Source organism: Talpa europaea, assembly GCF_964194135.1.
Source record: "Talpa europaea genome assembly, chromosome: 8".
In the NCBI taxonomy this organism is placed as follows: domain Eukaryota; kingdom Metazoa; phylum Chordata; class Mammalia; order Eulipotyphla; family Talpidae; genus Talpa; species Talpa europaea.
Window position 1 is genome coordinate 53,901,880 of NC_140075.1, and position 27,094 is coordinate 53,928,973.

Sequence of the window (27,094 nt, forward strand, 5' to 3'; positions counted from 1 at the left end):
TCCTGCACCATCCATGGTAAAATGGGATGGACCTCCGAGACCACCGCTAATATCGGCTCAGCGCCCTCACTGGATACCCCTCGGTGGCTACGGACCCCCCAGGGCTGTGTGGGGGCGATCAGGAGGCTTCAGGCATCAAGGGCAAAGAGGACAAACAGGCCCAAACGGAGAGAGAGGGCCGTTTCCGCGCAGCAGAACCTTGCTTCATTAGGGCCTCGTTTGCCGGCCGGTCGGCTTTGGAAGAGACACTCCACTTAACCGTCCCTCCCGCTCGCACCCTCCCCCTCCCGGCCCAGTCGGCGGAGGCCGGTCTTCCACCCCGCCCAGAGTTCCGGGGCTGCCGCAGCGGGAGCGTTCCGCGGCGCCCCGGCCCCCCAGGCGTGGAGCGCCGGAGCATCGACTGCGTCAGGCGTTTCTCGGCTGTGGTGGGCGAAGGCCTGCGAGTTTTCCTCAGCTAGGAGGACGACGAGCGGAGGCGGAAGCATTCTCAGGCCTTAGGCCCGGCGGGCCGGCTCCGGCGAGACGCGCCCATCACTCAGCGCCCGAGGCGCGCGCGGCCCCGCGGGACCCCGCCGGCGACCCGTAGCTCGGGCGCGCGCCTGTCGCAGCCCGCAGGAAGGAGGGGTCCGGCCTGAGGCCCGGGGCTGCGGCCGCCATGGAGATCCCCTCGGCCCAGGGCCGGCGCCTGGGGCCTCGGGGGCGGCCCTGACCGCCTTCCTCCCTGCCGGGGCTGGACCGCGGACGTGCCCCCCGCGGCCTTCGGCCACCCCTGCGTCTCCGCCCTCCCCGGGCCGCGCTGCTGCCTGGGCGCGGCGGCGGCCACGGCGCCCTGTTGAATGGGCTGTGAGGGCCCAGGTTTGAAGCGCTGGCGAACGCGGCCTCCGGGGGCGCAAGACAGCAGCAGCGGTGGCGACCAAACGGGTGTTGGAGTTGGCGGCGGCCATGGAGGGCCTGGCCGGCTATGTGTACAAGGCGGCCAGCGAGGGCAAGGTGCTGACTCTGGCCGCCTTGCTTCTCAACCGGTCTGAAAGCGACATCCGCTATCTGCTCGGCTATGTCAGCCAGCAGGGAGGGCAGCGCTCCACGCCCCTCATCATCGCAGCCCGCAATGGGCACGCCAAGGTGGTCCGCTTGCTGTTAGAACATTACCGGGTGCAGACTCAGCAGACTGGCACAGTGCGCTTCGACGGGTAGGTACATCCCAGCTCCAACCTCCTCTCCTACGTGTGTGGACCCATCGCTTCGCCGCCCACCCCCCTCCCGCGCTCTTCCCCTCGTCCTGGAGAGGTATCACTTCCCCCTTTTGTACCTCTGGCCCATTAATGGTCACCTTTATCTTCCAGGGCTAATACTCCAGCCCATGTTTTGCTGCTCATCCTCACAGGCCCTTTATGCCCTCTCTAGGTAAATAACCACACCCTCAGGCTTGATGTCTAGGTACTCTCTACTGGATAGTCTGAACAAGCAGTGTGGAGGTGGCTGCCTAGCCAGGTTTTATCTTTATTAGCACCAGGTTATAACAGAGATCAGGAATCGAGAAGGTCTGCAGTTAACACCGAAGACCTCCGTTTGATGAGTTATTTGGCCATCCCAGTTTTTAACTCCTCAGAGTGGTTTTATAACCCCGTTAGCAGGTTGCTGCGGGCTTCCTATCAGAAAAAACCAGAAGCAACCCAAGCCTCTTGCAGGGATTGCCACGCAGCCAGGCTTCCCAAGACATGCTTCTGATTCTTCCACATTGCTTGAGGTAGATAATATTAGCTGGAAAAATGTAAGAGAGGTTGCCATTTTTAAGTTACTGGGATATTATGGGGACGCGCCATAATTTTTTATTATTCGAGTTTGGGAATTAAAAAAATTCATCTCGTCATAGTGAAAATTTGCCCTTTAAATTTATTGTACATATATTTGGGTTCCATAACGTTGAACATGGAATGCTAGGTTTGATGTTATCCTCTTTTCTGCGATGGACGATTATAAAGTGTTTCACAGATTACATCTGCATGAAGAGTTTGGTTCATTAACTGCACTTGCTTATGTTGACCTGTGCCAGCATATTAGCACTTCTAGCATTGCTTTCGAGGTAGATGGGGTCCTAGCTAAAGATATCTGTCTAGTTTTGGTGATTGAAGACTGCTTTGGTAAAAACCTGATTGAAAAAACATGACTTTCTTCACGACGACTAGGGCATTGTTGGATTTTTGGTTCATCTTTTTTAGATTTAATAATAAAAGCTTTTTCTTTTGTTTTAGATGAGAGGAAAATGTTGTGGAGTATTACATTTTCATGAAATGATAGACCATTGTGGGTAGCTCATCTGTGGTACCACCTCTCTAGACATTAAGGAGATGGTCTTTTTTTAAATTATATTTTATTTTATATAATTCTTACATCATTTTTCATTTTTGCACAATGTATGCATTTTCATTTTGGTTATATTCTCCACACAGTTCCGCCCAAGGAAATGGTCTTTTTCACATTGACCAAAGATGGCAACATGTAGGCTTCTGTAAATCCCTGCATTCCTCCTCCTCCTTTTTTTCTTTTCTTTTTTTTTTTTCAAATATGCAGAGGGTGAGTGAAGCAAAATGACACCTGAACTTTCAGCACCATTCTAGTTGTGTAGACACGTGCATCTATTGAGATAAGAATCTTTGCAATAACAGCTGCTGGGAACTCTGCTGCTAAGGGGCTTGCTAATGCCTGTTTGGATGAGGAGAGAAGAATGGCGAGAAAATTGTATATTCTAAAGCATTTGGAAAGGCTTTGCTCATTACTGTCTTCCTTAACGATCCTACCCTGCTATTCTGCAGTGTCCAGTGAAATTAAGAGGTTCAGTAAACACTTACTGAGCACCTATTGTGTGCCAGGGATTGAGTATGCAGAGATGACTAACATATTATTCCCACTATGGAGGAAGACTGTACGGGGGTTGGGGAGAGAGAGATACGTCTGAAAATGAATAATTACACCTGTGATACTAGTTACGGTTATAGAAGTCTTTTCAACCACTGAGGGAGCACAGCAAGAGTTAGTGCTCAACTTTGCCTGAGGGAATCAGGGGAGGCTTCACAGTGGAGGTGTTATTTGAGCTTGTTCTTAAAAGATAGCAGGAAGTGAAGAAGAGCAGAAGCAGCAGCTTGGTGCCCTTGTAATGACAAGTATTTCAGTATAGGTTTAGGAAGAGATTCCAGGATGGGGAAAATAAGAAAAAGATTGTGGAAGACTCGGAACGAGGTGGAGACCAGATTTTCATGATCCCTTGATTGTAAAATATCAAGAGTTAGGTTGGTGAGTCTGCAGTCACATATATCCCGTCATTTCTGATTTTGTCTGAACTTTCTTGAATCTTCTTTGTTTATGGATTGTTAAAATTATGAATTTATTAGTTTCTGTTTAAAGGTTGTTTAGCATTTATATTATTTATTAAATGTCTACAGTGGAGCTAGCTTTGTGCTGCTGTTCTGTGAAGGATACAGAAAAAAAAAAAGAAAGGTTTCTACTTTTGAGGAGCAAAGTAGAAGAGCAAAAGAGAAGAATCTAAGTTCATGGCCACCTTTCTGCCTACTCACATCACTCTGAGATTATTTTGCAATCTAAGTCATTTTGACATTTCAGAACTAGATAGAGTGTTATTTGCAAATGTCATGATTTCACTTTGCACTCATTCCAGACATCATGAAAATGTTAGCCTGAGTGAGCTGTTAACAGTGTGAAGCTCACTCACCTTTTGGGGGCTGACTCTTAAGTGGCACTTAGCCAAACCCCCTTTAGATTCCATTCGCCCTTAAGAGCCTTGGCCAGGTGGGGACTAACAGGTTCTCTGTGTGTGCTGAGGTAGATTAATGTTCCCTAATTTTCAATCTCTTGTTAACCATCTTCACAATTTTTTAAAGATTTGTTTATTTATGCATACAAGAGCTGGGGTACAGGCCAGAGATGGGAGGAGTGAGAGGATTCACCAGAGACAGAGTGGGGAACAGAACAGGTGGAGTTACTGAAATACACTGCTGAGGGGAGTAGCGGCGAGACAGGAGAGGTCTACTGTGCCATGTGGGTAGCACCCTGGCCGGCCAGGGATTGGACTGGTGCTGCAGAGGCTGCTGATAGCTTCAGCATGTTGTGCTTATTAACCCTTTGTGCCACCAAGGAGGCCCTATCTTCACAATTTTTTTGCCAAATTTATCACCATCTATTGTGTTACTTGACTAATATTAAAAAAAAAAAATCAGCTCTAAGCTTTATCCAGAGCAGCAGTATCTGTGTAATTATGAATTTGATATGGTACATGTGTGGGTGTTGTGTGTATGAGAGACATAGAGACAGAGTAATTAAAAATTTAAAAAAAACTATAAAGTTTGTATTCTGCCTATAGTTACTTTAGGAAACTAAAGTGTATTTCTAATAGAATCTCTGAGGAAGAGACCACCTATGTAGATTAAACTCCAGGTTGATATTGGAGTCTTTGTTAATATTTTCAGGGGTAACATTTGAAATTATTTTACTTGCTGCTTAATATGTAAAGACCAAAATGAACATAGGTGAGTTGACAAGAAGAAAAGTGACATGAGTAGGAATGAAAGAAGAATTGTTAGTTGGAGAATGGGAGGCTGTTAAAATGTTACAGAAATGGAACAGAACAAAGGGAAGGTGTCTTTTGACCATGAACTATTAAGCTGGTTGAGTTCTGAGGGCCTCAGTGCCAGTTTGTGGGGAACTGCAGTCAGGGATTTGCTGACATGGATGGAAAGGAGAATGAGTCTTCTGGGAATTCTGAAGCCTAAAGTCAGTGCTAGTACTAAAACTTTTAAAAATGTCTAGCTGTAGATGAAAAGGCGTGAGGGGCACATCATTTGACATATTTAGAAAGTCCTGGAAGTATACATTTCGAGGTATTACAAATGGTCTAATGAGTGATTTTAAGCATTCTGGTTAAAAGAAAATGATGATCATTTATATTTAATGAATTTTTATTTCCATTTCAAATGCTTGAGCCTGACATTTTTATTTCAAATTAAATGAGGAACTAGGTGAGATTATTTTATGATCGGAAATGTTTTCTTTTTTTATTATGAAGTGTTCCTATCACTTGATACATTCCTTTTATTTAAAAAGGTGAGTATCAAATTATAGTTTCTTGAATTTTTTTTTTTAAGGTGAAATATATAATAGGGCCTCCCCTGGTGGCGCAGTGGTTGAGCGCTGGGCTGCGAGGCTGCCTGCAGCCTCTGCAGCACCGGTTCGATCCCCGGCCACCGGCGAGGGTCCCACATGGCGCGCAGACCTCTCCTGCCGCCCACAGCTCCCCTCAGCAGTGTGCTTCGGTCCTTCTGCCTGTTCTGCTCCCCGCTCTGTCTCTGGTGAGTCCTCTCACCCTCCCGTGCTTCTGACTGTACCCAGTGCTTGTATAAAATAAATAAAGAAATCTTTAAAAAAAAAAAGGCTTTATAAACCACCTCCCTCTAAATAAACTGTACCTTTAAAAAAGAAAAAGAAAAAGAAATATATAATAGTTTGCCTGGCATTTTTGGACTTAGTCTAGAAAGCTCATTGTTTTATAGTGATTTCCCCATAGGTACTAAGTAAATGCCTTAGAATTTCATCGTCTTTATTTTCTGTTATAAATGCATGTGACAGTTTGTTTTGAGGCACTGTGCCCTTATAATTTTAGCTGTATTTTATAAAACGGATAAATGAATATCTTAGATGTTAGGTTTATAATTTGCATTTTATATTTTCACTTAGATATGAAACTCAAAAGTCTAGTGAACTAGGCTTTTGAAGAGATAATTATTTTGTTTTCTGCAGTGAATTTTTTGTCATAAATAATTTTAAAATGTCAACTGCTTCATTAAAAATAGTTAATTGAAAGTTTTGAGGATCTCATCAATCACTATTTGGAAAAATGGAAATTATTAGGCTTCCTCAGGGAAAGTCACTGGACTGTTATAAAGATCAGTGAAGTATTTATTTGTAATTTCCTTTTTACTATTTTTTTTTAAAAGATTTATTTATTGGACCTCCCCTGGTGGCAGAGCAGTTGAGCGCTGGGCTGCGAAGCTGCTCGTAGCCTTTGCAGTGTTGGTTCTATCCCTGGCTGCGGGCGAGGGTCCTACATGGCCACAGACCTCTCCTACCGCCCGCTGCTCCCCTCAGCAGTGTACTTCGGTCCTTCTGCCTGCTCTGCTCCCCACTCTGGCTCTGGTGAATTCTCTCACTCTCCTGTGCTTCTGACTGTACCCAGTGCTTGTATAAATAAATAAACAAATCTTTAAAAAAAAAGATTTATTTATGCATACGAGAGCTGGGGTGTAGGCCAGAGGTGTCACCAGAGACAAAGTAGGGAGCAGAACAGGTGAATTGACTGAAATACACTGCTGAGGAGAGTAGCAGGTGAGACAGGAGAGGTCTGCTGTTACATGTGGGTAGCTCCCTGGCCAGGTCTGCTGTTACAGGTGGGTAGCTAGCTCCCTGCAGTGACTGCCGATAGCTTCATAGTGCTGAGACTTAACCCCTAATTTTCACTCAATACATTCTGATAGATTTTGTGTCAGAAAAATATTTTAATCGTTTTCTGTCTCTTTTTTAATCTTCAAGGTGGGAATCATTTATTTTGTGTTCTTGTTGTGAGATGCAAGGTAATGTATGTGAATGCCTTTTTATTGTACCATTTCTTGAGCTTTAGGTAGTTTAGGTTCATGTTCCTGGTATATAATAATTTCAGATTCTTAAAGAGAACTAGGAAACATTGTTACTATTTAAATATAATTGTGCCAACTATGTATTAATTTTCTGATAGATTATATTGAATTAAAAAATTGCTCTTTAAATTGAAACAAATTTTGAACAATGACATACATTGTTTCCTTGCATTTACTGCCTTTTATAGTTTCCTGAGTATCTTTGTATTTTTAATCTCATGTAAACCATTTATTATTTATTTTTTTATTAAGATTTATTTTTATTTATGCATAGAAGAACTGGGGTGTAGGCCAGAGGTACAGGGAGTGAGAGGATTCACCAGAGATAGAGTGAGCAGTAGATTAGGCAGATCTACTGAAATATACTGCTGAGGGGAGCAGCGGGCAAGACAAGGAGAGGTCTGTGGAGCCCTGTGGATTGGATCCTTTGTGGATTGGATCCTTGGCCAATCCCTGGCCAGGATCTAACTCACTCAAGCACATTGGCTGATGATAACTTGATAACCCTGAGACTTTAACCTCTGTGCCACCAGGGAGGCCCTACACCTTTTATATATCTGTAAAATGGACATATTAGTATCTACCTCATAGGAGCATTGGGAGGCGGTTATTGTGGGAATTAAATGAGAACTATTCCACATTACGCGTTTAGTACAGTGCTTGGTGCATTGAAAGTATTTATTAGTTATTTGTGTTCATTTAATTTTTTCTTTTATTTCTGCCTTTTTAAATTTATTGTAAATTACGTCTATTTTTAGTTAAGGTATAACATCTAGTAAAATGTATACTTCTTGACTGTACAGTCTAATACATTTTTAATGTGTTTATATCCATGTAATCTCCTAGATCAATATATAGAACATTTTTATCACTCTAAAAGTTCCCCTTGTGCCCTTTCTCAGTCAATTCCCCTTTTTCCTCTTCTCAGAATAATGATTATTCAGACTTCCATTACCATGTTGTATAAGTTCAAGTATTTTCCTGTACTTTAACTTCCTATAAATGGAGTTGTATGGTGTATTCCTTTCTGCCCGATGTCTTTTGCTTAATGAAATATCTGTGGGCTAGATCCATGCAATTGAATATTATCAGGAAGCACACTGTTTCCTTACATTTTTTACTGCCTTTTATAGTTTCTGAAAGTATCTGTATTTTTTTTTTTAATGTATTCCATTATATGAGTACACTGCAGCTTATTTACCCATTTTCTATTAATGAATATCTTGGTTTCCAGTGTTTGACTACTGTGAATGAATCTATTTTCGTATATGTTTTTGGGTGGATATTTGCATGCATTTTTTTTTTTTTTTTTGGTATATACAAAGGTATGGAATTGCTGGGTCATAAAGTCAGTATCTGCTTAATTTTAATGGTTATTACCAGACAGTTTGCCAAAAGTGGTTAATTTTTGGAATTTCATTCCTACCAGCAAATTCCACTAGTAGCAAGAATTACTCCACATCCTGCCCAATACTGTAATATCATGTCAGTCATATTAATTTTAGCCATTCTGGTGGGTGTGTATTGGTATTCTTGTTTTTTTTTTTTTTTTTAAAGATTTATTTATTTATTTATACAAGCACTGGGTACAGACAGAAGCGCAGGAGGGTGAGAGAATTCACCAGAAACAGACCGGGGAACAGAACAGGCAGACAGATGGAGGACACTGCTGAAGGGAGCAGTGGGCGCGGCAGGAGAGGTCTGTTGCACCATGTGGGACCCTCGCCTGCGGCTGGGGATCGAACCGGCGCTGCAGAGGCTGTAGGCAGCTTCGCAGCCCAGCACTCAACCCAGCGCTCAACCGCTGTGCCACCAGGGGAGGCCCTAATTCTTGGTTTTGATTTGAATTTGTTTAGTGAGTAATTATCTTGAGCATCTTTTCACAATTTTTCAGTCATTTGAATATCTTTTGTGAAGTTTACTTGTTCAGTCTCTTCACCCATTTTTTAAATCAGTTTTGTCTTTTTCCTTTGATTTGTCAAATACATCGATTGCAAATTTCTTCTTCCTGTCGGTGGATTGTTTCTTCCCTTTCTTCATGTCTTTTGATGAAGAGAATTTCTTAATTTTAATGAAGTTCAATAGATCCAGTTTTTTTCCTTCTATGGTTAGTACTTTTTTTGCATTCTGTTTAAGCAGTCATCATCAGCCCCAAGGTCATGAAGATAGTCCTTTTTTTTAAAAAAAGAAACTTTTACTGTTTTGCTTTTCATACATTTTTTAAAGGTTTATTTGTGCATACAAGAGCTGGGGTACAGGTCAGAGGTATGGAGGTGGGGGGGGGGGTGAGAGGATTCACCAGAGACAGAGCCCGGAACAAAACAGGTGGATTGACTGAGATACACTGCTGAGGGGAACAGTGGGTGAGACAGGAAAGGTCTGCTATGCTATGTGGGTTGCTTCCTGCCTGGCTGGGGATCCAGCTCATGCCGTGTGGATAGTTTCATAGTGCTGGGACTTAACCCCTTTCACCATCAGGGAGGCCCCTGCTTTTCATATTGTACACCTATGTTCTCTAATTTTTATGTATAGCAAAAGGTAAGAATAGAGGCTAATTTTTCCCATACAGATAGTTAGTTGCATTTATTTTTATTCAGTTGCACCATTTATTAGAAGAACATATTTTCTACCTGAATATTTTTTTTTAAAGATTTATTTATTTATATAAGAACTGGCGTACGGGCCAGAGGTGTGGGAGGGTGAGAGAATTCACCAGAGACGGAGCGGGAAGCAGAACAGGCAGATGACCGAAAACACTGCCGAGGGGAATAGCAGGCGAGACAGGAGAGGTCTGCTGCGCCATGTGGGTATCTCCCTGGCCAGCTGGGAATCGAACCCGCACAGCAGAGGCTGCAGACAGCTTCACAGCATTGCGCTCAACCCATTGCGCCACTGGGGAGGCCCTCCTACCTGAATTTAATGGGCGCTTTGTCATAAATCAGATGACTATATGTGGGAATATTTCTGGATTTTTTTCCTCTATTGACATATTTGTCTTATCTGTGCCAGTGACACACTCTTAATTACTGTCATTTGTCTTCCAATTTTATTTTTCTTTCAGGATTAACTTAGTTCTATGTCCTTTGCATATCCATAGAAATTTTAGAATTGGCTCATCAGTTTGTGCATACATAGTGCATACATACGTGAATTCATGTGCATGCATGTGCATATATGTAAATCTACAGGGATTTTTATTTTGATTGCATTGAATCTATAGATAATTTTGAGGGAGAATTCACTTTTTTAAAAAAACATTTTTTTTTAAAGATTTATTTATGCATAGAAGAACTGAAGTTGCAGGGGATGAGAGGATTAACCAGAGAAAGAATGGGAAACAGAACAAGTGGATTGACTGAAATACACTGCCGAAAGGAGCAGCAGGAGAGATCTGCTGTGCTCCCTGGCCGGGGATCGAACTCGTGCTTCAATGGCTGGATAGCTTCATAGTAATGCGACTTAACCCCTTGTGCCACCAGGGAGGCCCCTCTTAATTTATTCTTTAATTTAAAAACCAATTAATTAAATGGTATTTTTAATACTTAAAATATTAAAAGACATTTCAGAAGACTTCAGATTTTTTTTTTTTTTTGGGGGGTATATCTTCCATACACTACACAAATCTTAAGTGAGAAGTTTTTGAGTTTTCTCCCTAAATTTCCACACATTTAGTCATGTTCAGCTCAAGATATAGGACATTTACAGTAGCTTTAAACATCTTGCAAGTCAGTCATACACTATCCCTTTTGGTAACCCCATACGCAGCTGTTACTGAGAAGGCTTTTCCTTATAAACACTTTGTGTCATTATTGGAAACTGCAGAAGTAACTTTGAATTATTAAAAATGTGACTTGTTTTCCACAGAAATGATAGAGGGGCTTGTTTGTTGGTGTTAAACTGTGATATTTATTTTATATTGGGGAAATTATATTCCTTTTCATTTCAGGGGCGATATGATTTAAACCGTGTTGTGTAAAATTATATACTGAGAAACTCACCAGTGAGGTTTTGGTACCTTTTTTTAATTAATACTGAATATTGCTTTTGAGTGACCTTTTTATTGTTTTGTAACAATTGCAAGTAAACTTACTCTAATGGTTCTGGCACAGTGGACCCATGTGTGCTAGTAAAAATCTACTTTTCACATCTGATAGTCAATAATAGATTAAAAAATTGGTAAATTAGGTTGGAAAAAAATTGGAAAAGATTGGTCTCCTAGCAAGAGGATAGTTTTATATAACTAGTAAATGAACCTTCCATATATCAGAAACTTAGTAAGTAGTGACGATGAACAGAGTCTAGTCCTAGACTGAAGATCAGGAAGATACTTACTTTGTTTTTGGAAAGTACTCATTATTTCCTGCTGTTAGTATTTTTTCTCCAGATGCTTTAGTTGAGGAACATAGGCATATACGAATATACGTGTGTGTATGTGTGTGTACACACTTTAAACATTTTAATTGAAGCATAGCGTGAGGAGAAAAGTATACTAATTAAAAAGTACATAAAACTTTCACAGAGTGAACATGTCTTTAATAAAGTCTCCCTTGTATCTTTCCATTCGTTACCTTACCCTCCTGTCCCTGCCAGAGGTACTCAGTATCCTAAGTACTAACACTCCAGAGAGTACAATGTGTAAGTAATAAATAAAGTGCTATGTTCTGTTGATTTCTTTTGTTTAGCATCATATTTATGTGATCCATGTATGAAGTAATAATTGTTTATTTCACATTGTAGCAGAGTAAGTATGTTATTGGATTAGCTTAGATAATCTGAGGGGAAGATATCTTCTTAAATGCTTTTTTTCAGAAAGCAGTTTGTAACATAATGTAGGGATTGTAGTGGCTTTCTTATGGACAGATTGAGAGAAACTGGTACCTGGGTTATTCTGGGTAGGTGAAACATGCTGTGCTCTGAAGAGCAAGTGCTTCAGCCTGGTGGTAAAGAAATTACAGCTCTCTACGCATCTTCTCTGTGCTTGTTGAAATTTACTTTTGCAAGTAGAAAATTGGTGATTTTTTTTAAGTTTATATATTTAGTAATAACAGTAATGGTTAACATTATTGAGCTCATATCAGGTACAAATACAGCAGGTTCGTGAAATAGAGCCGGAAACAGAACAGGAAGACTGACTGAAATACGCTGCTGAGGGGAGCAGCGGGCAAGTCAGGAGAGGTCTGCTGTGCCATGTGGGTTGCTCCCTGGCCGGCCGGGGATCGAACTCGTGCTGCAGAGGCTGTGGATTGCTTCTCAGTGTGGTGCTTAACCCCTTGTGCCACCAGGGAGGCCCTCATTTTGTTATAATGTTGATGAGAAAAAACAATCTCAGTTGACATTAAGCAAAATGTCATTATTTGAGAACTCTACATTTGTTCTCCATCCTTTGATTTAAAGTCACAGTTTCTAAAAACTTATTAACAGCATTAACTAGGGACTTGAAGCACTTTAGTTAAATTACCTGGCTTTATTTTTTTATATATATATATATTTTTAAGATTTATTTATTTATACAAGCACTGGGTACAGTGAGAAGCACCGGAGGGTGAGAGAATTCACCAGAGACAGAGCGGGGAGCAGAGCAAGCAGAAGGACCGAAGTACACTGCTGAGAGGAGCAGCGGGTGGCAGGAGAGGTCTGTGCGCCATGCGGGACCCTCCTCCAGTGGCCGGGGAGCAGCCTGCGATCGAACCGGCGCTGCAGAGGCTGCGGGCAGCTTCGCAACCCAGCGCTCAACCGCTGCGCCACCGGGGAGGCCCACCTGGCTTTATTTTTAACCAAACTACTGTTTTATTAATGTTCTGTTGCTTTTTGGTCAGTGCAAGTGAATACCTTCTTTAAACTTACATTAGGTCATGTGGCCTCCATTTCCTAACTGTTTGCTCTTTTCATGAATAGGTATGTCATTGACGGTGCCACCGCTCTTTGGTGCGCAGCAGGAGCAGGACATTTTGAAGTTGTTAAACTTCTTGTCAGTCATGGAGCCAACGTGAACCATACAACAGTAACTAACTCAACCCCGCTGCGGGCAGCATGCTTTGATGGCAGATTGGACATTGTGAAATACTTGGTTGAAAATAATGCCAACATCAGCATTGCCAATAAGTATGACAACACCTGCCTGATGATTGCAGCATATAAGGGACACACAGATGTGGTCCGATACCTTTTAGAACAACGTGCTGATCCCAATGCTAAAGCACACTGTGGAGCCACAGCATTGCACTTTGCAGCTGAAGCTGGGCACATAGATATTGTGAAAGAGCTGATAAAATGGCGTGCTGCTATAGTAGTGAATGGCCATGGGATGACGCCATTAAAAGTAGCTGCTGAAAGTTGTAAAGCTGATGTTGTCGAACTCTTGCTCTCCCATGCTGATTGTGACCGAAGAAGTCGGATTGAAGCTTTGGAACTCTTGGGTGCCTCCTTTGCAAATGACCGTGAGAACTATGACATCATGAAGACATACCACTACTTATATTTAGCCATGTTGGAGAGGTTTCAAGATGGTGATAACATTCTTGAGAAGGAAGTTCTTCCACCAATACATGCGTATGGAAATAGAACTGAATGTAGAAATCCTCAGGAACTGGAATCCATTCGGCAAGACAGAGATGCTCTTCATATGGAAGGCCTTATCGTGCGGGAACGGATTTTAGGTGCTGACAATATTGATGTTTCCCATCCCATCATTTACAGGGGAGCTGTTTATGCAGATAACATGGAATTCGAACAGTGTATCAAGTTGTGGCTTCATGCCCTGCACCTCAGGCAGAAAGGTAACAGGAATACTCACAAGGATCTTCTTCGATTTGCTCAAGTTTTCTCACAGATGATACATTTAAATGAAACTGTGAAGGCTCCAGACATCGAATGTGTTTTGAGATGCAGTGTTTTGGAAATAGAGCAAAGTATGAACAGAGTAAAAAATATTCCAGATGCTGATGTCCACAATGCTATGGACAACTACGAATGTAATCTTTATACCTTTCTGTATTTAGTGTGTATCTCCACCAAAACACAGTGCAGTGAAGAAGATCAGTGCAAAATTAATAAGCAAATCTACAACCTGATTCACCTGGATCCCAGAACTCGTGAAGGTTTCACCTTGCTTCATCTAGCTGTCAACTCGAATACCCCAGTTGATGATTTTCACACCAATGACGTCTGTAGCTTTCCAAATGCGCTGGTCACAAAGCTCTTGCTGGACTGTGGTGCTGAGGTGAATGCTGTGGACAATGAAGGGAACAGTGCCCTTCACATTATTGTTCAGTACAACAGGCCCATCAGTGATTTTTTGACCTTGCACTCCATCATCATCAGTCTAGTTGAAGCTGGCGCTCACACTGACATGACAAATAAGCAGAATAAGACTCCGCTAGACAAAAGTACAACTGGGGTATCTGAAATACTACTTAAAACTCAAATGAAGATGAGTCTCAAGTGCCTGGCTGCCCGAGCAGTTCGGGCTAATGACATTAACTACCAAGACCAGATCCCCAGAACTCTTGAAGAGTTTGTTGGATTTCATTAAGTGACTGGATATGTAAAACCGTTTAATGTGGTGCTAAAAAAGTAAAGGACTTTAATCACAGACAATAGAATTATGTGTTCATAAATTCTACTTTTCTTTCCATTACCCTTTCTCCTTGCCCATCCTTCTTTAGTTCTGTATTTGGTCTTGCCTCTTAGGGTAATTGATTTCAGATACACTTTAAACAAAGTCGAATTGTTTAGGTGTAACTCTGAGGTGTTTGGATATAGGTCATTTAACTCTTTGCTTTCTCTTTTTAAGGAATGAATATAAAATATTTTGTTTATGTAACAAGGGACACTTATGATTTGACGTTAATAATGTTTTTGGGAAAAAAAAAATTCCTACAAAAGTATTTCTGTTAGCCTGTGTCAGCGTGTTATCCTTGCAGCAGTTTCGAGGATTGTATGAAGAAAAATAACTAAGGAACATTCCATAACGGGATGCCCAGGTATTCTGCACATGCCAAGCTGCTGTAGGTAGTTTTCACTCTTCCATTATTTATGTGGTGTGATAAACACGTTATAACATTGGGAGGACTAAAAAAAAAATGCAGATTAATCTGAAAAATGTGCTAATTTCATGAATTAATTATTTCATGATAGTTAGAATTTTAAAGTTAAATCCATTGAAATTATTGTATCATGCTGGTTGGTATATACAAAGTGGTAACAAACGTTGGACAACTTTTCAGAGAATATTGATGGACTCTTGGCCTTGAGGCTTGAATTCTAAAATTCTTTGAAGTCTCTGTTTTAATGTATTTTATCTAAATTGCAGCAGTCTGCATTTGGGTCAGCTCATAGACATGTACAAATTATGAATGCTGTGTTTTCTTATGAAACAATGTCACAATATAGTTATACATTCTATTTTTATCCCCTTCTCCCTTTTCTCTTGTGTGGTAGCTTTTAAAATTTGGAAACTGCTCTTCTAGAGGGCATTATTTGTGCCTCCCTAATAAGGTGTTTATGACAGATGAGAAGGAACTAGGATAGTTTTATTAATTTTTTTTTACTTCCTTTACTTAGTCTGCGATAAGAAGTAGAAAAATCACTAGTATGGTTTAGGTAATTAGATGTTTTTGATGATGAAAATAATTTGCAATGCCACTTTGGAAGGTATTTCTGTGTGAGAGTGCAAATTTTTCAACCATAAAATGTCACTCATTCCAACAGGCTTTACAGAGGTCATTATGGTTTTGTATTGCTTTGTTTTAATGACAACATATCATTTGTCAGACTAAAAGTATTCTGTGATTAACTTTTAAGCATCACAGAAATTGAAGTAAAGGGTACACACCTATTTCTATTTATGTTAAAAATGATAAAGCAAAATTAGCTATATCTGTATTTTTCTCTCTAGTGCCAAATGAATGCCTTAGCTACTCATAGTGCATGGTACTGTAAGTAAAGACCTGCAGCTTTTTTTCTTTAATGGAAAGCTTTATAATGATGTAGCAACATCAGATAAAAAGTGAAAAAAAAAAGCCACCCACCCTCTAAGGTTTAAATTAACATTTTCTGTGTGAGTAGTATGGATATTGCTTTGTGAAGTACAGGAAAGTATAAGAGAAAGGTTCAGAATAAAACATAAATGACCAAGCCAAAATCGGCACCTAGGGCCTTAAATAAAGTAGAGAAACCCCACGGAATGACATGTATTGAAGAGTAAGGGGGAATGAAAGGGAGGGGGAAGGAATTTGAAACCTTTTTCCCTGAAGAATGCAAGATACTTTTATAGCTACTCTAATTCTTTGTTTGTCTTCTTGCTTCAGTTAGGAATATTTTGATGGTAAATTCTGTCGTGATAATATATTTCTGTTTTCCTAACCTGAGATTTTTACAAGGAAGGTTTTTAGGATGGTTTAAGGGGAGGTATTTGAACGAGCCCTAATTTGCAAATTACTGGCTTTGATCCTCCTGGTGTGAACCAAGGAACTACTACTGTACCTTGCTTTTGGCAACTCATGGCCTGAAAGAGAAAATGCACATCCTCAAGGTGAGTGAATCACTACTTTCTCCACGGCTCAGATCAGATTCTGTATTTTTTAAGTTTCAAGATCTGCTTATTTGACAGTTTGAGGAGTAGCTATGATACCTGGTATTCAGTTGGTCCCATTATTAATGTATATGATTTTTGAACACCGAAACTTAAAATGTCAGATAATGTTGCATGTTTTCACCCCTTTGGCTACCCAGGACCAGTCCCATTTTAGATACTACTTATTTAATAAAATGAGAATAGTGATTAAATGTATGTATTCAGACATCAAAATTTAATGATGCTCAGTGTTTTTGAAAAGGGAGGACGGAATGCTGGAGAAAGTAAAACTGCTGATTGAAATGCTGACAAAGTTGGAAAAGGAATTTAAAGACGAATAAACTATGACTCTACTAAATGGTAACATTTTTTTTTAACTATAGTAATACATTGCATACTATATTGCTAAGGATCTAATTCTGTCTTATAAAATAAATCCGGATATGTATTGTGAAACACCTGTGTAAAACAATTCTTGAAACAAGTAATCTACATGCCTGTTTTTTCAAATTTATTTTTGGTAGAATTTTTTAAAAATGTTTAGCCAAACCCTTCCCAAGCTTAGGGTTTTTGTTTTTTTTTTCTTTCTGTTTTTGTCTTTAAGGAAAATAAATAGGTATGAAAGGTGATAGTTGTGTATCTAAGCACTCTGAGAACTCTGAGCTGTTTCTATGTTTATTACTATAGAATGATGCTTTGGACTGTAAATTTTCCTGGAAAACATGATGAATTCAATCAAAACTTCTTTATCTCACTTAGTCATATAAATTTGGTTGAACTAGATGCCCAGGTAGATTAATGCCAGGGCAAACCATGAAAAAGTTAGGTGGGTTTTGTGCTTTGAATAGAGTTGGTGACATTGTACCCTTGTTTTTAGATAACTATTTAAGGAATAGATAGCAAATCTGTTCCTTCAATTAATGAGAAAAGGTAATTTTTTTGCGTAATAACTGACATAACAAAGTTTTTTTAGTCTAACCTGAATTGTTCTAGTAGGCCGCAGTCCAACTTCTTTATGCTCTTTGCTGTGGGAACTTTATACAAAACAAAAAAGCAAGCTTTGATCTTGCTTGTTTCTGGGAAGGGTTTATTTCATTGTACTAATAGTTGATTAATAACCAGTAGTTGTGAGAAAATTAGATAGGTATGATAGCACTGTTTGAAGTAAAATATGATTTGGGGATAGCAGCTTCCTAAGTATCAACTCTGTCTTAGCAAGTGTTTTTGAAAATTAAAATCCCAAGGGAACAACGCCCTGTCACCACCTCTCCTGCAATTGAGGCAGCTATTTGTGAATACGAGAGAGTTATTTGGATTATTCAAGCATAAGCATTTCTTTTTTGGAATGGGGTGGGGTGAGGAATGAGTTCCTGGACCTTGGATTACAGGTTGCTGGTTTTAAAAGCAACCAGTGATTGAACTAGTGGGTAGATGGATAAAAGAAAAAAGGACTTGTTTTTATGGTTGATTTTCTGTAAAAATCTTAAATGTTCCTTTTCAGGCTAGCAGATGTACCAGTGTACAGTTGCTTATTCTGTTTTTCTCACTGACAATACTATAACATTAAAATGGGTTAAAGAATACAAAACTTGGCCTTTTGCGCTATAAAAAGTTCTTAGTCCATGAGATTTTAAGCCGTGTGTTCTTTCCTACTGCGAAAATACACAGCTCTGCTCTGGATACCCTCTCTGGAAAGTAGAAAGCTCCTAATTATGTCTGGCACACTGCAGGGCTTTCTTATATATTTCTGGAAGACTTGCCCAAATCTAAAGGGGCTGGGTTGTATAGCATCCCTGTCCAAATATGGCATCTGAAATACGACACTGATAGTGGTGATACATTAATTTTTTAAACTGTAAAGTAAATGTGGTCTCTAGTCCTAGGTTTGTGGTGTGTTCATTTGTGTTAATGTGCAGGGAAGGGACATTGACTTGATGGTTACGGGGAGTGTATCTTGATGTGTGTGCAGGGGTGAGTATTGCTAAATTATTAACAGCTTTTCATTTAGGAGTGAGTCATGTGATGAATGGCCTAATTAGAAAAATGAAGGAGTGAAGATGCAAGCTTGCCAAGTGATGACGTGAACAAGGTTTTGTATTTGTTTTTTATCAGGTGTTGTGAAATTTGTGCATGGCTTTTTTTGTTTTTGCTAAATAATTGGTAGAGGAGAAAAGATGAGGAAAAAGTCCTCAGCTTTCCTAACCAATCTTTTCAGAGGTATATAATTGGTGAGTAAAATCTGACTGGCCTAACATGTTGAAAAGATTCTATCCTTTATAATATTCACCCCATCCTGCAGTCCTCCATGTAGAGGAACTACATTGTTGTATTCTAGTAATTCACTGTGATTTATAACAAACCAGTGATGTCATTCTATTGTGCACTTTTGTCAAACCAGTTACGTGACTTTAATAAACATAGTAAACTTGCTGACTGCACCAGAGATCTATTAGTGATTTATATACTGCATGACATTTTCTTTTGAGTTTGACATGTAGAATCATTTTTAATTTCATGGCAATTGACAGTCCTAATAAGCTCAGCTAATTTGAAACTAATAATATTGCTGTGTAAAAGGAAAAAAAAATGGTGTTTGTGTTCAGTAAATGTTTGAAAAAAAAAAAAACTACCTTGAAGTTTGTGTCTTTATTGTTCCGTGTGCTTTAGTTGAGGTGACCACTTGTTGAGTTCATTAAAAAAAAAAAAAAGTTGCCAAAGTTATACCTGGGGGAAATTTCAGTGAAGAAAAATTGAAGTAGTAGAAGAACAAAGTTCCTTTTCTTTCTGCCTCCCATTTGGACTCTTCAGGGAGGGCAACCAATTGTTAACAGTTTTTCAAGTAGTTTTCCAGAATTTTTCTGTACATAGGTGTATTTTCCCCATTTCATTTTTTAAAATACAAATGACCTTGTGTCTTTCCTACACTATTCGCTACCTTTTTCATTTATGATATCTTAGGCAATTTTTTTCATTTTGGTATATTATTTAAAAAAAGAACAACTTCATGTCATTTAATTCTGTAGATAGACTTAATGTTTATTTAACCAGACCTTATTGTTGGACTTTCAGGTTTTCAGTTTATTGATATTTCAAAAATGCTTTGATGTACTGTACATCCCTAGTGTACTATGTTTATAGAACAAATTTATTCCTAGCCTGGAACTTCAGGATTCATGATTGTGTTTATAAAATCTTAATAGAGGTCATGTATCAGAAATTTACATTTTTATGTACCCAATTTTATAATTAAACAATTGATTTCTGAGTTTTATATTTTGCTTGAAAGGTGGGTCTATAAATCCCTCTAACCCATGTTTCTTCTCATGGCTTCTCCCTCCCACCTGTTCCTTTTCTTCTTCCCCTTCTTCCTCCTCCTCTTTGATTTAAATCTTTGACCTAGCTGGCATTTATTTGGATGTAAAGATTTAGCTAGCCAAGAGCTCCCTTAATTCATTTTTACTGATTTGAATCATAAACCAAATTGGTAAAACAGAACAGTTTCTCTGTTCTGTTCCGTTGATCTGCAGTGTGGGAGCTCTGGGGACCGCCTAGGCTCTAGCACTTGCTAGCTCAGTGACCTTGGTTCTCTAAGTAGTTAGCCCTGAGGATCTTGAGCAAGTTACTTTACTATTCAAGCCTCAGTTTCTGTAAATTAGGACAATAATATTATTTAACTTATATTGTGATAAGTAAGAGAATTAAAATGCTCAACATAGTGCCTCTGACACATAGTGAAGTCCCTGGTAAATGTTAAATATTACTACTGATGGGGCTAATATTTCTTCATTTGGGTTTTTTTCTTTTAATGCAGGGGCAGGAGATGGACACAGTTCATTATTATATGTTGATATTTCAGGATAAACTTTAGTGTCACTTTATGTTGGAAGAATATTTGTTTAGTATTGAATTGATAGATTTATTTGGGGAGACATCACCATCTGTTTAAGTCTGAGCTTTTCTATCCAAAAGAAAGATATGTTCATTTAGTATGAAGTTTTAGGTCTCTATCTAGGTCTTGCAAATTATCTTTTATTATCATCAGGTTTTTTGTTTATATTGTGGATGGAAACTTCTCCCCATTATATGGACTTCTAAATTTTTTTTTAAGATTTATTTATGCATACAAGAACTGGGGTACAGGCCAGAGGTGCAGGGGATGAGGGGATTCACCACAGACAGAGTAGGGAGCAGAATAGGCAGATCTACTGAAATACACTGCTGAGAGGAGCAGTGGGTGAGACAGGTGAGGTCTGCTGTGCCATGTGGGTTGCTCCCTGGCCTGCCAGGGGTCAAACTCTTGCTGCAGAGGTTGCTGATAGCTTCATTGTGCTGTGCTTATTAACCCCTTGCACCACCAGGGAGGCCCCTATACTTCTAAATGTTAATGTTTATATATAGACATTTTAATGGAAATGCTTTTTTAAAAGTAATTTTTCAGTTGCTTCTTTTGGAATGTCCCAGATACACTAATCATTTGTAAGTAATGATAATTTTGCATTTTCCTTTGTAATATTCACACCTCACATAATTACATTGGTGAAGATTACCAGAAGAGTATTAGATAGTAATGAAGTACATCCTTGGCACATGTTTTCAAATTTAGATTTAGGATAGCCTTTCCAGTCCCTTTATAGAGATCTGAAAAAGTCATTTAACATAAATCTCTCTCTTTTTAGTTGAGAGAGACCAGAAATAAATGACTTTTCCATCCACATCACACAAGAACAAAGTGTCAGGCAGGCTCTGGTATCTTGACCCACTGAACAGTGCTCTCTTCCTCTGTGTAAATCTGGTGCCAGTGCCAGAGAAGCTCCTCATAGCATCTCTGCTGGGCCTGCAATTGTTGGCAATGCGCAGCCGACTGCAGAAACCATCCCAAGAGATTCTAATCATCGTTTTGTTTCAACAATATCTGCTCTATTAAAGTAACAGATGACCAGACTACAGAAAATATTGGCAGTAATACATTTCATCAAATACTTGATCTAGAAATTTCAGTATGAGATGCAAATTTCAGGTGGCTTGCAAAATTTTAGCAAGCCTAAACAAAATTATGTTTTTAAATTTGCCTATGCTTTGTAAGTTTAGTGTGCTTATTAGTCCATCCTAAAAGCAGGACTGGGAATTGCTTCTACCTCCACCAGTGGGAACAAACGCCAGACATTACACTTCCTGAGCACCTACTATTAGGTTCTGTACTAGGGACAGTCAGACCAACGTAAGAAAGATGGTCCTTGCTCTGATAAGCTTGTTTTCCAGCTAGAGGTCCCTATTTGAAATAAGATTTTCTGTTTTCCCTGAAATTTCAATTTCCCAAAATAAAAGCTTATGATGTTAATTTTTGACTCTGGCTTGGGCCACCTGAAAACATTTCAAAAAGAAACATTTGAGTTGCTGCTCTTTTTTTAAGACATAGCACCAGGAGATAAAATAGAACAGGGCATTACTGATTAGGGAGGATGATGAGTCCATTAAGGAATGGGCCCCTCCTTAAAGGAATACTTTGCATTAGCTAGCTATAATTTTAGCCTTTATCTTTCAAAAAGTTTCAGAGTCCAGGTGCAAAGCTTCTAGCCCTCCCTTCATGCTAAACCAGCAAAGCTCTCTGTGCCTGTTTCAGTTTGTTTTGGAACATGCTGTCCTACTTTAGTGTGATGTTAAAGCTAATGGAATAGACTGTGACACAAAAGTGGTCGATCGAGCTTGAATGCCCTTGGAGAAAGCCTACCTAGTTGATGTTAAAACTAATATAGGGATAATTTGGGGAGATTTATTTTTAATTGTAAGAAGTTAGTGCAGAATAAGGGACTGGCATGCCGTTGGCTGAAGGTAAAAACTAAGACCAGTGTGTGGAATGAATAGAGAGACCTGGCTACTTCCTGTTTGGGGGCGTCAGGTTTGCAGTGTGAGTCATCATGCCAGAGACAAAATGATTAAGCCAGCTGTTGCCATTACAGGCTGCTTGGCATCTTGGGGCTTGGAGCCAGGGGGACAAACTCAAGTCTAAGGCCTTATTCTGGGAGAGTATGGTGCTAAAACTCCTTGAATGCTGATAGAGATAAGCAATGAGTCTATACCTTTCCACACCCAAATTTCCTTGGGCAGTCATTCCCTCTGTCTTTGTTCTAGCGTTCTACCCCTTCCACCTGCTACCTGTCTTGTGTATTTCAGTCAGTCTGCCTGTTCTGCTCCCCACTGTCTCTGGTGAATCCTCTGTGCCCCCCCCCACCTCTGGCCTGTACCCCAGTTCTTGTATGCATAAGTAAATAAACCTTTAAAAAAATAAAAAGAAACCACCTTCCTTAACAAAAGGGAAACCCAGCACCCCACTACTTGAAGGATGCCCCTTGGGGTTTTTTGCTGATTACAGCTGCCACCAAGAGAGGCTTCAGGGCAGCTGAGAATGGCCACACTATTTAAGGAACTGACATTGAAGTTTAGAGAATAACAGAAAATTGTGGCCCTAGATTGCTGACTCTGTAGGTTTAATGTGCTTAGAATGACCTCATAGGAATTGATCTGTGAGTTCTGGGGTAGAACTAAGTCTGTGGTTCTGATTGAAATGGCTCCAGGATCCCATTTTGAGAAGCTCAACTCAAGATTGATGATTATTTTAAGGGGCACAATATGCCCTCTAAACTTGCATATCGCACTATGTAATGCCTGAGAAAAGCCACTCACCTGCCAGTATTTCTCGTTTCCAGTGCTCAGCTGGCTGGCACGGAGGGATGCCATCATTGAGGTCCACATTCCCCACAGAACACTAGGACAGTGGTCTCTTGCTTCTCCCAGCTTTATCTTCTCAGGACTGCCTTGTCCTCGTGTGGGAATTGAATCACGTCAGAATCAACAGAACCCATCCAGGGTGTCTCACATGCCTCATTTTCCAACTCCTTGGAGGTCTACTAGACAGCCTACAACAAAATCCTGACAATCCATGGACCAAATCCTAAAACTGCCTGTGTTGGAGATTTTATTTATTTATTTATTTATTTATTTTTTTTAAGATTTATGCATACAAGAGCTGGGGGAAAGACCAGAGGTGTGGGTGTGTGTGTGTGAGAGGATTCACCAGAGACAGAGTGGGGAACAGAACAGGCAGATTGACTGAAGTACACTGCTGAGGGGAGCAGCGGGGCGAGTCTGGAGAGGTCTGTTGCTTTCCATGTGGGTTGCTTCCTGGCTGGCCGGGAATCGAACTTGTGCTGCAGTGGCTGTGCATAGCTTCATGGGTTGCGTCTTAACCCTTGTGCTGCCACCAGGTGATTTGATTGACTAAGAGTCAGACCTCACTCCAGGCATATTTCCTCCTATGTATGTAAGTTTGCCACCGAATCGCTGAGCTTCAGTGGCCACCTGGAACTCAAAGCAGCCTGTTGAGAGTTGTGTCTAGGATGGGCTGATGCGGCCCATCATTTTTAAGTTTGATTATATTTCATGAAATACTGAGTTCAGCCTTAGCTCCATCATAATGATTAAAAGAGAACATTATGAAGGATGACATTTGTGCAATATAGTATGGATTTTAATGTTGATTTGAGGTTGCATTTTGGGCTGCTTGCTGCTAAATGCCAGAATTGCTTCCGAATCCACTGTTATTTCCCTCCCCAGACAGCAGCAAATGTGCTCCACTCTGGAGCCCCCTTGGGACTCGAAGCACCCGGGGAGCTGCGTGAAGTGTCCTGCAGTGATTCCCATTCTCAAGACTTGCTGGAACAAGAGAAACTTTCCAACACCAGGCTAGACCTGAGTTAACTTGACCACCATCACGATGACAGCAGTTCTGGTTACTCCTCGAGCAAGTGCCCTGTGCATGTTCGCCCCTTGTTTATTTTCTAGCCTGCATGTTCACCTGCCTGTTGACTTCAGCTCAACACATAAGAGTCATCAAGGGGGAACTTTGAAGCAAAAATGATGTCCTGGCCCCTCTCCCACCAATTAGGGCGTGGGGCCTTTGCATAGGTCACTTTTAAAGCTCCTGGAAGATTCTGATGTGCAGCCAGGTCTTAAGCACTGGCACGAGGCTTTGCTCCCTATGACGTGCATCTTCTCCTAGCAGGCACTCTTAAGGCCGATTTTGAACATTTATACCACAGAGCATTGGGTAAGGGAGAATTAATGGGCAAGGGCAGAGAGACACAAGAAAAGGGCAAAAGGCCTTGAATGATAGGCCTCCCAGCTTTTCTACCTTTTGACATATGGTTGTTCTTGGTGTGGGGTGGGGAAGGGCAGGGAGGGACCTGGGAGTCCTGGGGATAGAGCTGCTTCTGAGTGTCCGGAGGTTGCAAATCACTGAGCAGTGGGCTGCATCTGACCTGCAGATATATTTTGTTTGGTCTGCAGTGTGGCTGCACATGGCAATTTTTAAAAATGTGGTTGCCAGCCTCTAACAGGTTTCTCATAAAAGCATTCTCAGATCTAGGGTGTTTGGATGCTAAATCAAGCACTTTTGACTGAGTTCATGGGTTCTTCTTTAGTCTGGTTATTCCGTTCAGGAGGATCATGGCTCAGATGAAAAATTATCTTAAAATCTTGCCTTCTGAGCTTGGTTTTACCATTTGAGAAAAAAATATTCCCATAAAGTGTTACTTTATATCAATTCTGTCTGCTCCTTCACCAATCCTCACTAAGGCTGAGCTAGAATGTATCTGGCTTGAGCCAAGCAACCCTGGGATTAGTGTGGATTTTACTGTGCAACTTCCAGCTATGTCTTGAAGTCTATGTCCAGAACCAGCTTCTCTGGTTCTGGAGGGAAAAGATGTAACAATTTCTAAGGTTCTATTCTGACTTTTTGGTATTTCAGTTGCACAAGAATAGAGTGGAGGTAACTTGGTTTAAGAGCAACCTGTGGTAAAGGTGAAGAAACTCCAAGTCATGGTGCAGGAGGTCAGCACTGTGGCACTGAAGTGTGAGTCTGGGGAAATCTGGGAGGCTGAGAGGGCAGGGCTGGAATGGTGGGTGTTGGGAGGGAGGGAACAGGTCAGGCAGCCACTTGGAGGGATTGTCTTGGAACCAAGAGGTGGACAAGTCCCTCCCCAGCATTTAGAGACCATAGGAAGGAAGCAGGGAAGCCCTTGTCTGCCTCCTCTGAAGAGTGCTGCTCACTGGGGCATGCTCTGCCCACAGAATGGGCCTTGGTTTTTTAGACACTGGATTAAATTTTTTTTCTTAAAAATTTATGACAGTAAAAGTCATATTATGTAACAGAGACAGATGCTTTTGATGTATCCCCCTTTATTTCTACCTTAAAACAAGGTTAAGGCATAAATTACTCAGCTGGGCACCAGGTGTGCCTCTTGTCCTCGGGGCATTGTCATTGATGGTACTGTTTGTCCCACAGCCCGGTGGGTCAGATATTTGCCACCAAGGTTGCACAGGCTCTGGGGTTCCTGCACCGGCTTTATTCAGTGCATTTCAGAGAGGACTCCCCTCCCCCAGCAGCACCTGCCTAGTCCTCCTTAGTCCTTGTCCCTTGCAGAGGTGGGCAGAAGAAGGGATGGGGGGTGGGGGGTGTGTGTGTGTGTGTTGATGATGATGATGCAGCGGGGAGGCTCCATCCCAATTCCTGCTGCTGGTGCTGCCTGGCAGGCTGAGCTGGAAGACAAAAGTGGGAATGTGGAGCCCTGGGGATTGCATCATCCAGGCTTCCTATGAGGTACCTAGGAATAAAAGCAGCCTGGGAGTTTGGTAGCAGAGAGGCTGGGGCTGAGAGCAGGGTGAGGGAGTGTGTGGGTTGCAAGTCAGTGTGAACGCAGGTGGGTGGAGAAGCTGCCTGCTTCCCCTTCTTGGGGTGGGTGCCCAAGTCCTGGGTCCCAGCTGCCTGTCCGTCATAGTCTCCATGTCCCAGAGTCTTTCTTTATCCCTTGCCAGTAGCTGTCGCCACCAAGCCCTTGGGCTCAGGGGTAGCTCTGGGGGCCTATCTCCCCTGGGGAAGCGGGGTGACTCCGGAGCCCTTGCAGCATGGGGTGGAAGGACAGTGCAGAGTCAGATCTGCTGTCCCATTGGGTCCTTTGGAACTAGAGGCCTGGAGTGTGTATTTGCAGTCTTCCTCTGGGTTTCTTCTCAGGATGGGGATGATTAGGAATTCCTAGCACCTTAGTAGTGGGGGCAGCAAATGCCCCCACAGAGCCCTGGGGAGGCTTTGAGTTATGCCTTAGAAGGCATCCCTTTAATCCCCAGGATCTGTGTTGGAGGTGTCTTGGCCTCCCAATAGGGCAGTCCCTCTTAAAACTGGCTTGAATTCCTTTCCAGAGGGAGCAGGGCCCTTCTCTCAGGAGAAGAGGTCAAGTGCAAGCGAGCTGGCATCCTCTCTTCCCCAACTCGGTGGGGCCACTGGCCTGGGCCTGCACACCGACTGGTTCTCCGGGCATCCTGGCCCCCATCAATTCGCAGCCTCCTCGGGAACCTCATTCCAGCTCTTTGGGGGTGGGGTCCTGGCTGGGTTCCCTTCTGCGTTTGGCGCTTTTAAAGAAGCCGAGCTGTGGGGATAAAAGGCAGAAGGCTCAGGGAAGGGCAGAGTCGACAAGATCTGTCTCTTCTCCCTGATCTCCCTCTGCTAGCCCACCTCAGGCCTCTTTCCTCAGAAGGCTTCCTGAACACCTCAGCTTTCCATGAGTAGTCCCCCGCCCCAGACCGCACAATGGGCCATTTAATTGATGAGGGGATGTTGGAATGGGGTGGATGGAACCCCAGGGCTGGAGACAGAAGCCAGGGGGCACTCTGCCCTGGCCACACTGCTCTCTGGGCTTCCCTCATCTTGGCTGTCACAGAAAGAGGTTCAGACCATCTGGGGTTCTTAACTTGAGGGGTTCTTAACAGA

General features: G+C 41.5%; 2 protein-coding genes across 2 annotated transcripts in view; one reads left to right on the top strand and one right to left on the bottom strand.

Annotated features, from left to right (window-relative positions):
• Window positions 1-942: 942 nt before the first annotated feature.
• On the top strand, window positions 943-14,232 carry FEM1B (fem-1 homolog B; the record flags this gene model as incomplete). The annotated part of the gene is made up of 2 exons (XM_084240850.1): window positions 943-1,190; window positions 12,597-14,232. 2 exons carry the CDS (start codon window positions 943-945, stop codon window positions 14,230-14,232), a joined length of 1,884 nt encoding a protein of 627 aa, XP_084096976.1.
• A 12,449-nt stretch (window positions 14,233-26,681) lies between these two features.
• The window catches only part of ITGA11 (integrin subunit alpha 11), a gene marked incomplete at its 3' end in the record, with an annotated part of 113,347 nt that continues 112,934 nt past the window's right edge, over window positions 26,682-27,094 (bottom strand). Inside the window, exon 30 of the mRNA XM_084239535.1 lies at window positions 26,682-26,753. Coding sequence (XP_084095661.1) covers window positions 26,682-26,753 — 72 coding nt within the window. The remainder of the gene's footprint in view (window positions 26,754-27,094) is intronic.